The following is a 13,577-nucleotide window of genomic DNA, read 5'->3' on the forward strand; positions in this document are numbered from 1 at the left end:
AGTTAGAGTGGTGATGCCGGACTTATTGTAGACTTGGTTTAACACTTGAAATTTAGTAGTTGAACCTTAAACTAGTTTGAATAAATGTTGTACATTACTTTTATACTGAGATGTATATTAGTTAAATTCCATTACGTTCCGCACTTACATTTGTAAAAAGAAAAATTTTTAGACCCTGTTTATCTTAATTGATAATTAAATCTCAAAGATGACTAAGAAAATGATTAGCGTCCGGGTCCCCACAACTAATGGTGTACAATCATAACCACAGACTTATCCTCTCGATGAATGATAACCACTTGGAAAATCCGAGGGAGGGTTGTTCGGTATAATCATAATATGAATACTCATCTGCATGTTTGGACATCTCTATGCCCTTACCTAGAAACGCAGTACACAACATCACAGATGTTATTCTCGAGCTCAAGCGACCTTTATCATGATTTAGGTGGCTGAATCGACTAGGAACGAATTTAGATCATACAGTGTTTACAAACGAGTTTCAACATCGAATTGCGATTTATTTGTATTAAAGTATAATCAAGGTCTTTATCTATGTTTGATAACATGGGTATACAGATAAACAAATAACAAACCACGAAATAATAAATTATATTAAAATAAAGATTGTTAATTACAACTGAGTCAATAAAATCCCTAGCCAACAGTTGGCTTGCAGGGCATCTACTCTAACAAATTTAGCCGTGGTTTTTTTAAAGAATCTATTTTTTTTAGTGTATAATAAGGGTATTAATTCCTTGTTCATCCACATTATTTTTATGTGTGATTTTGGGTTTTGTTTTGTATATTTTGTTATGCTTTTGCTTTTATCTGTTCATGCATTGGAAGGATTTGCATTAATTTAGAGACCGAGTTTTTCTTTGATATTTCAGGTTGATTGTTGAAGTATTGAGTGAAAGCCTCCATCTTGATAGCAGCAATGCCCGAAAAAAAAACCGAGGACCGACTGGTACAGACAACAATGGTGAAGACATCATTAGTAATTTACCTCAAACCTCATATTCTATCCGCAAAGTATGCTCCACGAACGTCCGTGTTGTACAATATAGATATCAATGAGAAAACGTGGTTTTCACCGAAAAGGGCGAGGAAGAAGAGTGTCGTTAACTTTGTAGACAAGATTCTCCTCTTTTCCCAGAATGCAACCATAAAAAGCTTCCATTTGTCGTGTTCGCAAAGTACAACCCTAGTCAAATTATATAATTAGATTTCTGCAGTATTAATGAGAAATGCTGAGGATTTGAAAATAGATTATCACCATCAAGGAGTTATTTTGCCCCCGTTGCCTTTTTTATTGCATGTCGTTGAGTAGACTGAAACGAGTGATATGTCATGTACCATGACCAAAGCGTGAAACAATCGACGTTATTCAATAATCGTAAATCACCAAACAATAAATCTCGTAGCTAAATATAACCAAAATCAATATATTTCATTAACAACTTGAAATAATATCGTTTTTACAAGCCTAAATTTCCAACATAATAGTGAATAAAAACAAATATGAATGCGGAAGCATTTTATTACTGAAGGATCGTCTGCCTAGCACCTTGTGGTGCTTCAAACAAAATATTCTCCAAGAGCTGCAATGGCTCGTGTTCTAAGAATGTTTTCACCGATGAATTAGATCGAGTTTGGAGTTAAAACCAAGCGGAAAACTCTCGAAATAATCATTCTTTAAGAAACGCTCATAAATTTTATGGATTTTAATCTCGTGTAGCTGATTAACTGAAGATAAAGGGGATCAGTTCTCAAATGTATCAGTTCAGTTATGGTGAGAACTGAACTGATAATACTCGAACTGATCAAGTCAGTTTAAAGCAAGGGGTTAACAGTTAAAGTACACAAATATGTTTATGGATGTTCGGAAACTTCAACTGCTCCTACGTCATCCATTCTACCACCTCGGGTAGGATTCACTGGAAAACATTGATCTATACAATACTTTGTACAAACCCACCCAGCTAGGACTTACACTACTGCCTAAACTGAACTCCTAGACTAGACTGAAGGCAGAAACTTCCAGTCAACACTTCTTTAATGTCTATGCGAGAAAGACTACATACACAAGTTTAACGTCTTTGTGCAAGACTGTATTTGAGTGGTGATGTGTGTGTGTGTGAGAACTGATCTCTGAACACTATCCGAAAGTTTTCTCACACACTGAGGGAAATATGCTTCTAATCTAAGCTGATAACACGTTGAAGTGTTCACTCGACTGGGCTGAATGCTTCTCTCTTAAGCTGATATGACTTTGAAGCGAGCCCTTCTCATTTCTCTCTTGTGTTGTATATATCTTGTTCTTGTTCTTGTTCTTCACTGATCTTCACCTTCTATTTATAGGCGCGAAGTTTGATCGTACAGTGAGACTCAATTATTGTATCCGTTGCATTTTGAATCTGTTCCTCGAAATTTGTCTTGTTCTTTTTGGAACGCTTTTGTCTTTAAGCTCTGATGCAACATCCATTATTGTCCTTTGACTGGACAAAATTTATTGTACCTTTACGCACAGCTGTATCCCACTTAGTTCAGCTTATCTTGATCTGCAACTGATTCTTCCTAACTGATGTTCTGAACTGGTTAGTTGAACTGGTCTTCAGTTGGTCTGGTGAAATCAGTTGACTCGTCAGTTGATTTGATTTCACTCTTGTTCAGTTGAATTGATCTCAGTTGGGCTCTACATGAGTTGAACACTCCTTCGGCTGGCCAGGCTTCTGAGGTTCTTCTGGTGAACCACCTATCAACTGAACAATCAGTTGAATTTATTTACGGCTCTTCAGTTGAACTTGTTCAGTTTGGTTGATCAGCTGATGCTTTCAGTTGGTGTCTTCGACAGCTTCAGTTTAGGCTTGTAACTGATTATTTCAGTTTCAGCTATCTGCGCACTAAGGTAAATTATTAAAAACAAACAAACAAGTTTTGTTAACATCAAAATTAAGATTGCGAACATGAAATGTTCCAACAATCTCTCCCTTTTTGATGATCACAAAAATTGAGCAATTTAATCTAAAAGAAGTTCTCTCAGAAGAGAATTAAAGAAATAAAGAAAAGCTTTGAAAAGTTTTTCAGTTCGAGAAATAGCAGAAAGAGATGCTTCCCCTCAACAACTGAATAAAATAATTTAGAAACAGTTTTTCAGTTCGAGGGATGATTCTAAACAAAACTTCCCCTCAAAAACTGAATGAAAATCTCCCCTTCAAAAATATAATTATTTATGCGATTAACAAAGTTTTAGTATCAATCAAGCACTTTTGACAACAAATCTTAAAATAGCAATTCAGTTATGTCAAGGCTAACTGGATGAACAAGATGTTTATTTAATCAAATAAGCGTCCCTTATATTATACATCTGCACATATCAACCAGTGTAAGGGAAATTGCTAATCCACTAGCATACTTTAAATAACATCAATCATCAGTTAATTTACACATAATAGAACTGAATATACTAACAAGTGGTCGCCTTGAATGCATTGACTGTTCCACAAATTGTGAGTTTCTTCTTCCAGAAGATCAGCTAATTTGCCTTTGAACTTGATCTCTGTGCTGTCTAACTGGTCGAGCTGACTCAAACTGGACTCAACTAGTGCTGAACCGCATTGATCATCTATATTTTATCTGATATGGCAATTAAGCGGTGGTACTACTGATGATTAAGCTCCATTTAACTCATCAGTTTCAGCTGGTAGTTGGGTTTCTTTTAATGATCAGTTGAACAGGTAGACTTGCAACTAAAATCTTTTCTGTAGAGCAATTTAGTTGAACTGCTGTCAACTGAAGTCAAAAACCTTCAAGCTACTAAAAACAACAATGTTAATGAGTCGAGAGAGGTAGCTACGATGTTAGTTCCAGATTTAAAAATCTTCTCTCTTCTCATGACAAGCATATAAAATATTTAAGAGGATTTTGAAATCCATTTTAAAATATGTTTTAAGATATCAGTTTTCAAATGTCTTTCTTAGAACAGCTAGCTCTGATACCAATTGAGGGATCGTCTGCCTAGTAACTTGTGGTGCCTCAAACAAAATATTCTCCAAGAGCTGCAATGGCTCGTGTTCTAAGAATGTATTCACCGATGAATTAGATCGAGTTTGGAGTTAAAACCAAGCGAAAAACACTCGAAATAATCATTCTTTAAGAAACACTCATAAATTTTATGGATTTTAATCTCGTGTAGCTGATTAACTGAAGATAAGGGGGATCAGTTCTCACATGTATCAGTTCAGTTATGGTGAGAACTAAACTGATAATACTCGAACTGATCAAGTTAGTTTAAAGCAAGGGGTTAACAGTTAAAGTACACAATATATGTTTATGGATGTTCGGAGACTGCAACTGCTCCTAAGTCATCCCTTCTACCACCTCGGATAGGATTCACTAGAAGACTTTGATCTATACAATACTTTGTACAAACCCACTCAGCTAGGACTTAGACTACTGCCTAAACTGAACTCCTAGACTAGACTGAAGGCAGCAACTTCCAGTCAACACTTATTTAATGTCTATGTGAGAAAGACTACATACACAAGTTTAACGTCTTCGTGCAAGACTGTATTTGAGTGGTGGTGTGTGTGTGTGTGAGAGAACTGATCTCTGAACACTACCCGAAAGTGTTCTCACACGCTGAGGGAAATATGCTTCTAATCTAAGCTGATAACACATTGAAGTGTTCCTCCGACTTGGCTGAATGCTTCTCTATGACTTTGAAGCGAGCCCTTCTCATTTCTCTCTTGTGTTGTATTTATCTTGTTCTTTTTCTTCACTGATCTTCACCTTCTATTTGTAGGCGCGAAGTTTGATCGTACAATGAGACTCAATTATTGTATACATTGCATTTTGAATCTGTTCCTCGAAATTTGTCTTGTTCTTTCTGGAACACTTTTGTTTTCAAGCTCTGATGCAACGTCCATTATTGTCCTTTGACTGGACAAAAGTTATTGTAACTTTATGCACAGCTGTATCCCACTTAGTTCAGCTTGTCTTGATCTGCAACTGATTGCTCCTTACTGATGTTCTGAACTAGGTGAGTTGAACTGTTCTTCAAGTGGTCTGGTGAAATCAGTTGACTCGTCAGTTGAACTGATTTCACTCTTGTTCAGTTGAACTGATCTCAGTTGGGCTCTTCATCAGTTGAACACTCCTTCGGCTGGCCAAGCTTCTGAGGTTCTTCTGCTGAACCCCCTATCAACTGAACAATCAGTTGAATTTATTTACGCCTCTTCAGTTTAACTAGTTCAGTTTGGTTGATCAGCTGATGCTTTCAGTTGATGTCTTCGACAGTTTCAGTTTAGGCTCGTAACTGATTATTTCAGTTGCAGCTATCTGCGCACTAAGGTAGATTATTAAAAACAAACAAACAAACAAGTTTTGTTAACATCAAAATTAAGATTGCGAACATGAAATGTTCCAATAATTACTTTAATCAAATAAAGGAAATAAACGACTGGTCTTCATTGGCCAGAGATTCATCATCATCTCCAAAAATATTCTTGGTCTTCTTCTTCAACTTGTTCCTCGTCCTTATATGAGGGTGAATGTAAGGTTGAATATTTTGTGAAATACTCAGTAAGTGAAGGCCGTTCAAGATATATATAATATATACTATAACCCACTCCACTTATCCAATAACACCCAAGTGCAGATAGTGCTGTGAGATTTTCTCATATGCCATTTATAAGGACCCGTTTCCTTCCTATAATCGTAGTTTAGTGCCAATCAACTGGCCTCAACCTGCTCAAAACTATGCCATATGGGACCTATAAACGGGGCTCACAATCCATTCATTTATTTCACCAACAACAGATATGGTTTGTCGTTGCACTCCCTTCAATATTTGGTCGAGCTTTATGTGATGCAACTTTAATTACCTATTAAAAATGGTCAATACCGATGTTTTTAGTAACATGTTTCCAGAATGCTTTTAGTTTCTTGAGCTTGCTTTACCACTTGAAGTGCTCGGCATGAATCACGGAGCCCAATTAAGTCAAAAGTGGACCAACAATTATCTCTGAAGATTCATGTATATATATATATATATATATATATATTTGAAATCTTAACAAAACATATCATAATCGCAAAACGCCACCGTACTTCATAAACTTGGCGCCATGACATAAATCATAGTAAGCATTGAAACTTATCTCCTTTCTATAGTTTACTGATATCGGTTCCTAATTTTTTCCGCTACAAGGGGCTAGGACATGTAACTATTTCAATCTCATCGTGTAAGACTCATATCACATCATAGTTCGGAAATTCTTCTCATATCCAGTTGAATTTTAACAATGCTCTAAACATATGGTACTTTCAACACAACATGAAACAAATAATTCATGATCGAACCAAACTTTCAAAGAATAAAACAATTAATATATGAATTCTTTTAAAATATAAACCTACTTTAAAGAACACGTGTGTCAAATTATATTAAAAAAACCCCACTTACCATAGTATTGCTTGAAAAAACGATTAAAGAACAAGTTGGAATTTATCTACCAAAATTTAGTTACTTTGCAGAAGTTATTGAACCATTAGATCGAGCTTAAAATTGGACAATATGTTCACAAGTCAATGAACTAAATTATGAAAGACGAAGATCGGATTTGGAAATCGTTCTTCCAGTTTATGGATGAAAAATAGTAGGTATGCTTTTCTCGTCTAAAATATGAACAGTTTTCTTGTCGAGACTACGAACTGTTGGATGAGGTTGAATTTTAGATATGTTGTTTAGAACATAGATTATTATATTCCAAACGGTTTAGATTGGATTTTGAGCATTAGAGTAATGGAAATAATTTCACGAACTTGGACAGAATTTTTCCTTGAAAAATCTCCGAAAATGCTGCAGAACCTTGTGGATGCTCTTCTCGAATTTAAGGTGTTTGAGAGGCGCAAATTTTCAAGAATGACATATGTGTATATTTATAGGTGGAGAGGACATCTGGATAATATATCGTTTTATTTTAATGAATCTTATCTATTCCAAAATGAGTTCTTTCTTCCACAATTCGGTATCATTTATAACTTATTTTGAATGGTAATTTCGTATCACGTTTATTGATAAGGAGTGTTCATCGATATAAAATTAATCAACCAAGAAGAAAATTCCCCGTTTACCCAAAAAAAAAGTGTAGGAGAAAAAATAACAAATTACTTAAGAATCTCATGCATTTATTTTTAAGTAATCATATTATTAATAATATAAATGTGAAATTTATAGCAGTAATATTTTAAGAATACGCGTATATATCTAAAGATTTAATTTTACTTTTGTTAATAATATTTTTAAAATCCCTCAATTTGTTGTTATTATTATTATTTTTTTTGACAATAAACCACTTCAATATATTGTACTTGACAATATTACCACGCATACATTTTTTAGGACTAAACAAAATTTAAAATATCGTGATTTACCACTACTTATACTCATATCCCCTTTTTTTAGGAACAAGAAAATAACTTGTTCTCACCAAAAGATTTTCAAATATTCATTATGATATTTCTTCCAAAAATAAAATTTAAATTAAACACACAATGTTATTTCAATTAAGTTTTTAAAAAATCGTAGATATATAATCAAGGTAAATTAAAGATGCTATAAATAATAATGAAATTTTAAAAATTGTAGATATATAATCAAGGTAAATTAAATATGTTCATAATTTAAAAGAAAAAAAATGCTTCACCGCTCATTCAAATTCCAGCCGGCACTCCAAAAGTAATTCCAGAAAACACTTCGTGCATTGTACATGTCTCTAGGGTTTTGTTTCATAAATTTCTTCAGGTTTTAGCTTAATTGTTAATTATTTGGTTTTCTAATTACTCCTACTATTTTCTTTTTTAGGATTGAATCCCAGTGCTTTGTACATGTCTCTAGGGTTTTGTTTCATAAATTTCGTTAGGTTTTTGGTTTTCATCTCTTGATCATGTTCATGTGTTGTTAAATTTCATGATATGATTTCCCAATTTTCCACCTTATTTTGATAGAAACTGAGTTCTAAAGATTCTTTTAATTCATATTTCAGGTCTCACTGTTAAAAATCATGAGTGAAAGAATTCGTGTTAACAACAACGCCGGTAAGAAACCGAGAGAGGAGTCGGTTACAGACGACCATGATGAAGACATCATTAGTAATTTACCGGAGAATATTATCAGTCATATTCTATCTCTCCTACCGGCGAAGGATGCTCTTCGGACTTCTGCATTGTCCAAGATTGGGAATACAAGTGGACTTGTATTTACAATATAGACATAGATGAGACAAAGCGGTTTTCACGGAAGAGGAAGAGGGCTAGGGAGAAGAGTGCCGTTAACTTTGTCGATAGGATTCTCCTCTTCTTACAGATTCCGACCATAAAAACCTTTCGTCTAAAATTTTTGTACAAGTACAGCCCTAGTCGACTGCGAACATGGATATCTACTGCATTGATGAGAAATGTCGAGCATGTAGAGATAAACTATGATCATGAAGGTGTTGTTTTACCCCGTTGCCTTTTTAATTGCAAGTCATTGACTATACTGAAACTTCGATTACCTTGTACTCTTAGAGTTCCAGCGGGCAACTGGTTTTCCAACCTTAAGATTTTGTATCTTGCCCGAGTTGAAATTCTAAACGTTTGTGTTTCCAATACACCGATGTTTGATTTCCCGGTCCTGGAGAGTCTTGACCTAGACAATTGCAAATGGTTGGAAGTGAAGTCTGTGGAAATCAAGGCTCCGGCACTGTCTAAGTTCAATGTGACAAACTACTTGGGTCTTCCTAAAGGAGGGAATTGCCGGATCAAGATATCTGGAGCCAAGCTTCTGAAGTTTCATCTCTATGGCCATTTTGTAGAGAGTTTTGATTTAAGCGCGTCATCGGTTTTTTCCGTAATTGTAAATTGTCCCTTTCTTGCCTTTGATCTTCCATTTGTCCAAAAGGATGGATTATCTGCTCGTCTCTTATTGAAAAGATGCTTCAGCTTAAAACATTTGAAGCTAGCAGGTTGTGTAGTGGAGGTTAGTTTCCCTAACCATATTACTTTAACTCATTACATATATATGATTGATCGAAGGTCTTGTGATTAGTGTCTTTCCAAAGTAAAGAGCAAGAGTGATTTGCATAAATTGAGGCGGTTTTTTGTTTAAGCTTGAATCCGACTCTTACATTTTTCCTCTGTGATTTATTTGGTTTTTCTACCTTGTTTTTTATGGCGATAACAACTGTTTTTTCTGTGTTAGGGCATTGTGATATCGAAACAGGGGCCTCCACTTCCTGAATTTAAAAGGTTTGAAACGACTAGAACTTTTAGGCAAATGCAAGATTGGATCAGTTCTCGAGATGCTTCATGCAATGCCAATTCTTGAGACGATCGTTTTTGATATGGTTAGTATTTTTCCATAGAACTGATCGAGTGCCCGATCCCTCTGGATTCTTATCCTAGCTAATACTTATGTTTTTACAGTTGTTATGGGATGATGACAACTATGATGAGGTGGAATCTGTGCCGTCTTGTATTACATGTCACCTTAGTAAAGTTCAGTTTCGTGGATTCAGCGGGAGGAAAGCACAAGTTCATTTAGCAGATTTTTGGTTGACCAATGCGGTAGGACTGAAGAAAATGTTGGGGCTCTACAGAAAGAGATCCGACGAAAGCCAAACCGAGGAGAACTTTTGGACGAAACTGAAGAATGCATTTAAGGATGGAAATTTTAGGGTCGACTCTTTTATAAAAAATATGTCAGATTTTGAACGTTTCTTTGGATGAAAATCATTTTTTTTTCAATCGACACATTCTTGTTTAGCTCGATCCATATATATATATATATATATATTTTTTTTTTTTCTACTCTTGGAAGTATGAATCGTTGTATTAATTTTGTTCTAGAGTACTCTGTTATAGTTACTAAATGCGTAGGATAATTCATTCTAGTATTCCGATGGCTGCTTTGCGTGTCGATTGTTGGTATGAATGTTAGCATTTTTATATTGTCGTCATATTTTTGAAAAATAATTATTTATTTAAGGATTTTTTTAAAAGGGATTCAAAAGGGGTGAAAATTGAAAGCAACTTTTGGTTATTATACACAACAAATCAGTTTTCATAATGTTCTCTAAAAAGATGGCAAATACTGGTCCTTTTTGGAGCTATACATTGTGGCACAGGCCTTGGCACATGTTTTCCTGTATGGCCCACTTATCCGGAAAAAAAAAAAAAATTGGTAGAACTCGACACCAATACAAATTTCTCTTGTTACCAGAGGCAGAGACACACGCGATGCATGTGCGACATTTATACATGAATATAAAGTGTAATGTTTGTAATAATAAGTGTGCTATGAACTAAAATTAGGTTGAGATTGAAGGTAAAAAATAATTGACGTGATTCGGGTGAATTTGAAACATCCACTCATTTTAAAATTCTACCAAAACATTTTTTTTAAAAAATACAATGGTTGAAACTATGCCTACAAATTCCAAAAAAATTGAATCATGTATTCTATAAAATCATCTCACTTGCCGAATAAAATAACTGCAGTTAAAATTATGAAAATAACAACCAACCTAAAAATTTTCCATTTAGAGAATAAAACCAACAAGCATATTAAAATCTATCAAAACCCTCAACACAATAACAACGCCAACCATTTAAAAATTTTCTTAAACATTTTCCCATTAAAATCATATATTTGCGAAAAAATACAAGGTCCTCGGGTTCGCGTGCGCATAGCCAACTCCGCCCACTCAGTCCACGGCACCCCCAGTCTCCTGATCAAAATGCTCATGCTTCATCATTCACACCTAGTGAGTCTAAAAACTCAACACAAGGTAACGTTAATAGCAAGTACATATAAATAACATACAACAGTGAAAAATACTGTAATCAACATATATTTCATTATCTTGACAGCATAAACGTAAACATGTCTTATAATAGCATAACGTGTCAAAACATGTCTCATCATATCATCATATACGTATACATTTTCTTTAATTGAATTCAATTCATTAGTTGTGGCTTTCGCATCAGCTCTATCGTATCAGCTATATTCGATGGATCCATCTACGTATAACCACGGTATCGGGGGCGAGGACATCTGTGAAGGGCCTAAAACTCCTTTCTGGAAAATTTGCGGAAAATTAAAATTTTTCTTTTTAAAAGAACTGAAATGGCCTCATTCATAAAATCACTGGTGAATCAAGTTCAATATTTCAAAATATTGCAGCGGAAGAAAATTAAAGTTTTGCCAACAACAACGATTTAAAAATATCCAACAACTGATAAAAATTGTTTGCGGAATAACATAACAACTGCTGCATCTGAGGTCCTCGGGTGCCACTACTGCCGACCCAAGCTGGCTCACTGGTCCCCGCCCTCGGCCCTGGCCTCATCAGTACCTACAACAATCAAGTCTAGTGAGCCTAAAGACTCAGCATGCATATATCGCAGGTAACGAGTAAAAATCTGAATTAAAATATGCATGAGTTAACATATCCTGTCCTGAGGCATACTGAAAATAATCTGTACTGAGCAATTATAATACGTGCATAACTGAACATGAAATCACTGTAAAAATATTTGCTCCTTGGAGCCTGTACTGAAATATCTGGTAAAATTTTCTGTTGAGATTATGTTTTACGCCTGTGGCCACTGCACTAAGCTGAACTGATCGGTAACTGGCTACCGGGGAGGCTGAAACTGAACTGAGCTGGCCGGTCACTGGCGACCGGGTGGTACCATACTGAACTGATCGGTCACTGGCGACCGTATAAAATAACACTCCCACATAGTGAATGAACCACAAGCCATATCGCATAAATCTCAAAAATAATCATTTTCTGTTTAATGCACGTAAAATAATTAACTGGCGTAATGAAAATTCCTGTAATTTTACCAACTGGATTGGATTGGATCGTTCCCAGGCTCGCTGCAACCTAACTGTGCCATGAAAATTATGCAATAGCTTAAACTTGACCAACTATGCAATTTACGTTCAAAAGATGCGACTATGACGCCTAATGACTTCGCATTTAATCATGACTCCGAGCCAACCTGAACCGACACTGAACCGACGTATAGTCATGATTAAAATACGCTGAAAAATCATAAAATAATGTTCCTAAAATGATAGGGTCGAAATCTAGGTGAAATGGAGGCCAAAACACGAAACGCTCTTTCGAGAGTCAATTTGGCACATTGCACCGTAAATTCTCGTACGACCTCAAAAATGATCCAAATGACGAACGGTCAAAAACATGACCTTCCTAACTCAATGAGGAACTGTCCAGTCCAAGGCCATGGGCTAAAAGCCAACCAAGAACTCGAACGAGCCTCTGAACCGACTCAGCAACTTGCTGTAATTTCCAGCAGCTGCGACCTAGCTTGCATCGCATCGTTTGCGAGACTTTTGGCCAGTGGGGCTTTAACCACCGACCAAAGCCTCTCCACAACGTCCCAAGGAATGATTTGAACCATGGCTAAGGGCCCTAGGCCAGCCACAATTCGCCTCATTCCAGCAACCACCCGAAAGTTCTCACCGAGGGCCCTCATGCGTGCGTGTGTAGTGTTTATGCTATGATCGATGTCTTGCGTCGTTCCAGTGGCCATTTGATTGACCATGGCACAATCTAGACATCTAGGGGCATGATATGAACCATGGCTAAGGGCCATAGGCCAACCAAGATCCACACCAAGCCAACCAACTCGAAGTACATGTGCTGTCAAAACCAAAGGGGCCGAGAGGGGAGGGGGCTGTTTTCACGTTTTGATTAAAAACCGAGGGGCCATGGACCAAGCCACCAAAAGGGCAACTTAGTCACGTCTTAGACATGCTAGGGAAGTGATCCAACCATGGCTAAAGGCGCTTGGGGCAGCCAAGATCAGATCCTTCCTCCTTGACATCCAAACTGAATTTTCGAATCACATTTCTGCACTTATGGGGAACTTGCTGTCATTTCGGTTTTCCAGCAAGTATGGGGCTGGTTTGAATGGACCAACATGGTCCTAATGCATCCTAATACATGTATACAAGCCGCCTTGGGAGCCTGGAGTCGATCCAATACCTGAAACCATCAAAACTCAGAAAAACGTGAAGCTTGTCAAGGGAAGTCGAAAATTCTGCATGTGTGTTCCAAAATATTTTGACATGGATCTCGATTTTTGCTTGCTACAACTTGATCATGTACTGAAAAATAAATGATAATATGACTTGATTGAGGTTTGAAAGAAATCTAGACATGCCTGGTTTCGTTTCGAAAGAAAACGAAAAGAAGAGACGAGACGGCGCGGAGGAGACGGAGTGGCTTGCTTCTCTACCTTTCTTGGCTCTCGATTTTTCTCCCTTTCTCCCTAGCTGTTATCCACGTTTTTTCTACTGAAAAGGGGTCTTATTTTCGGTGGAGGTGGAGGGGGAGTGATGGTTATGAAGGAGAGGAGAAGGGTGCACAAAAATAGGATCATATCAAGACCAAGTCTTCCCAAATTTGAATTTTAAATTTTGAATTGCTATCAAATGATCTCTTGGGTGATTCTAGACTATAGTGGCCGATTTTATCATGCCAAACAAGGGT

General features: G+C 36.4%; 1 protein-coding gene across 1 annotated transcript; it reads left to right on the forward strand.

Annotated features, from left to right (window-relative positions):
• The first annotated feature begins 6,808 nt into the window (after positions 1–6,808).
• On the forward strand, positions 6,809–9,774 carry LOC142530446 (F-box/LRR-repeat protein At3g26922-like). The gene is made up of 4 exons (XM_075636281.1): positions 6,809–6,901; positions 8,052–8,261; positions 8,372–9,025; positions 9,472–9,774. Exons 1-4 carry the CDS (start codon positions 6,809–6,811, stop codon positions 9,772–9,774), a joined length of 1,260 nt encoding a protein of 419 aa, XP_075492396.1.
• Positions 9,775–13,577: the final 3,803 nt, after the last annotated feature.

The sequence above is a fragment of the Primulina tabacum genome, chromosome 17 (genome assembly GCF_025594145.1).
Source record: "Primulina tabacum isolate GXHZ01 chromosome 17, ASM2559414v2, whole genome shotgun sequence".
NCBI classification, from domain to species: domain Eukaryota; kingdom Viridiplantae; phylum Streptophyta; class Magnoliopsida; order Lamiales; family Gesneriaceae; genus Primulina; species Primulina tabacum.